The following is a 1,936-nucleotide window of genomic DNA, read 5'->3' as shown; positions in this document are numbered from 1 at the left end:
TTGAGCACTCTTTAATATACTTATTGCCCATTCATATATCTAAATGCCTTATGCCCACTGTTTTTGTGTGTGGTGCATGAGGCCATATATTTTTGAGTTGTATTGTCTTATGATATATTCTATATGGTATATTATTTAGAATATATATATATATTCATTTTCTATGCCTATGTATTATAAATATTTCCTTTAGCTTGTGGCTTGAATATTTACTTTTTTAATGATATCTTTTATTTATTTATTTTTTTGGCTGAACTTGGAGCATGCAGAAGTTTCCAGGCCAGTGATTCAACCTGCACCACAGAAGTGACAAGCACAGATCCTTAACCTGCTGAGCCACCAGGGAACTCCAAATGATATCTTTTGAAGAGTAAAGGCTTTTAAAGTGAAGTCTAATGTATTGCTTTTTATTTTATGGCCACAGTTTTCAGGGTCTTGTGTGAAAATTATTCACCTACATCAAGATCACAAAAATACTTACTCTCCTCCCCGTATTTGGTTTGGGATCCCATGTACTTTAGATTTTACATTTAGGTTTATGACGCATACCATATTACTATGTGTGAATGTTTTTAGTTAAATACTGCCTTTTATGTTTTTCAATATTCAGATTCATTTATTAAAAATTGTCATTCTCCGCCTTTTGCCTCGTTGCAGCCGAGAGAGCAAGATGGGTCACCAGCAGCTCTACTGGAGCCATCCAAGAAAATTCGGTCAGGGTTCTCGCTCTTGCCGAGTCTGCTCAAACCGGCACGGTCTGATCCGGAAATATGGCCTCAATATGTGCCGCCAGTGCTTCCGCCAGTACACGAAGGATATTGGCTTCATCAAGTTGGACTAAGCTTCCTTGAATGGGTCATCCAGGACATCCACCTTATGCAGAAACAATGTTAGTTCTTTGTATATAAAATAAACATTTAAAAATTCTAAAAAAAAAAAAAATTGTCATTCTCCATTGAATTGCTTTGGATCATTGTCTGAAAATCTATTGAACATATGTGTTATAAGTCTGCCAGGATTTTCTCATCTGGTCAATTGATTTATTATTATTATTATAAAATTATAAAATTATATAGCTGTATGATAAAAGTCAAATCTGGTTATATATGTCTCAATTTTTTTTTCTAAATTATTTTGGCTATTCTAAATCCTTTATAGAAAATTTTCATGTACATTTTAGAAAAACTTCATAAATTTCTTTTAAAATATCACACTTTTGTGATATTAAAGTTTGGATTGGATCTAGAAATAGTACAACATGCCATCAAAATCGAATATTCCAATCCATGAACATAGTATACCTCTCTGTTTATTTGGGTCTCTAATTTCTCTCACCAATATTAGTTTTCAGTGCAGAGCTTTTACCCTAGGACATTAAATTTACCTCTCAACTTTATGATTTTTTTTTGTCTATGGGTTTTATTTTTTTATTCAATGAATTCTTTTACATTTATAGGTGTACAAAAATCATCACAACCAACCTTATAATTTTTGATGCTATTTTTTAAAACTTTAATTCTTTCCTTAAAATTTTTTTGAAGAATAGTTGATTTACAATGTTGTGATTTGATGCTATTTTAAAAGTATTGCTTTTTAGTTACAATTATGACAAGGGCACAATAGCATTTAATCTCTGAAATTAGATAAGATTCTATTTCAGAATGTAGTTTTTCCACTTACTAGTTTTGTTTTGTTTTGTTTTTTCACCTTGATGGGCATCTTAATTTTTTTCCTCACCTATAAAATAACAAAAAAAATATGTACTTGCAATTGTCACTTTCACTTTTTTATTACTTAATATTTCCCCAACTTTGGATTTGGATATCCCATAATATGAGTAGTGCCAAGAGGCAGAAATAAAAAGATCAAATCTTCACTTTCTCTTCTCCTTTGTTTGTTAGGGAATGAACATATAGTCAATGATAAGCCAACTGCT

At 31.4% G+C, this 1,936-nt stretch overlaps 1 protein-coding gene across 1 annotated transcript; it reads left to right on the top strand.

Moving 5' to 3' along the window:
• The first annotated feature begins 639 nt into the window (after positions 1-639).
• On the top strand, positions 640-942 carry LOC125128805 (40S ribosomal protein S29-like). Its single transcript, XM_047782956.1, has one exon. It carries the CDS (start codon positions 671-673, stop codon positions 839-841), a length of 171 nt encoding a protein of 56 aa, XP_047638912.1. The 5' UTR covers positions 640-670; the 3' UTR covers positions 842-942.
• Positions 943-1,936: the final 994 nt, after the last annotated feature.

Source organism: Phacochoerus africanus, chromosome 6, assembly GCF_016906955.1.
Source record: "Phacochoerus africanus isolate WHEZ1 chromosome 6, ROS_Pafr_v1, whole genome shotgun sequence".
Classification (NCBI taxonomy): Eukaryota; Metazoa; Chordata; class Mammalia; order Artiodactyla; family Suidae; genus Phacochoerus; species Phacochoerus africanus.
This window is presented reverse-complemented; position numbering and strand designations above follow the sequence as displayed.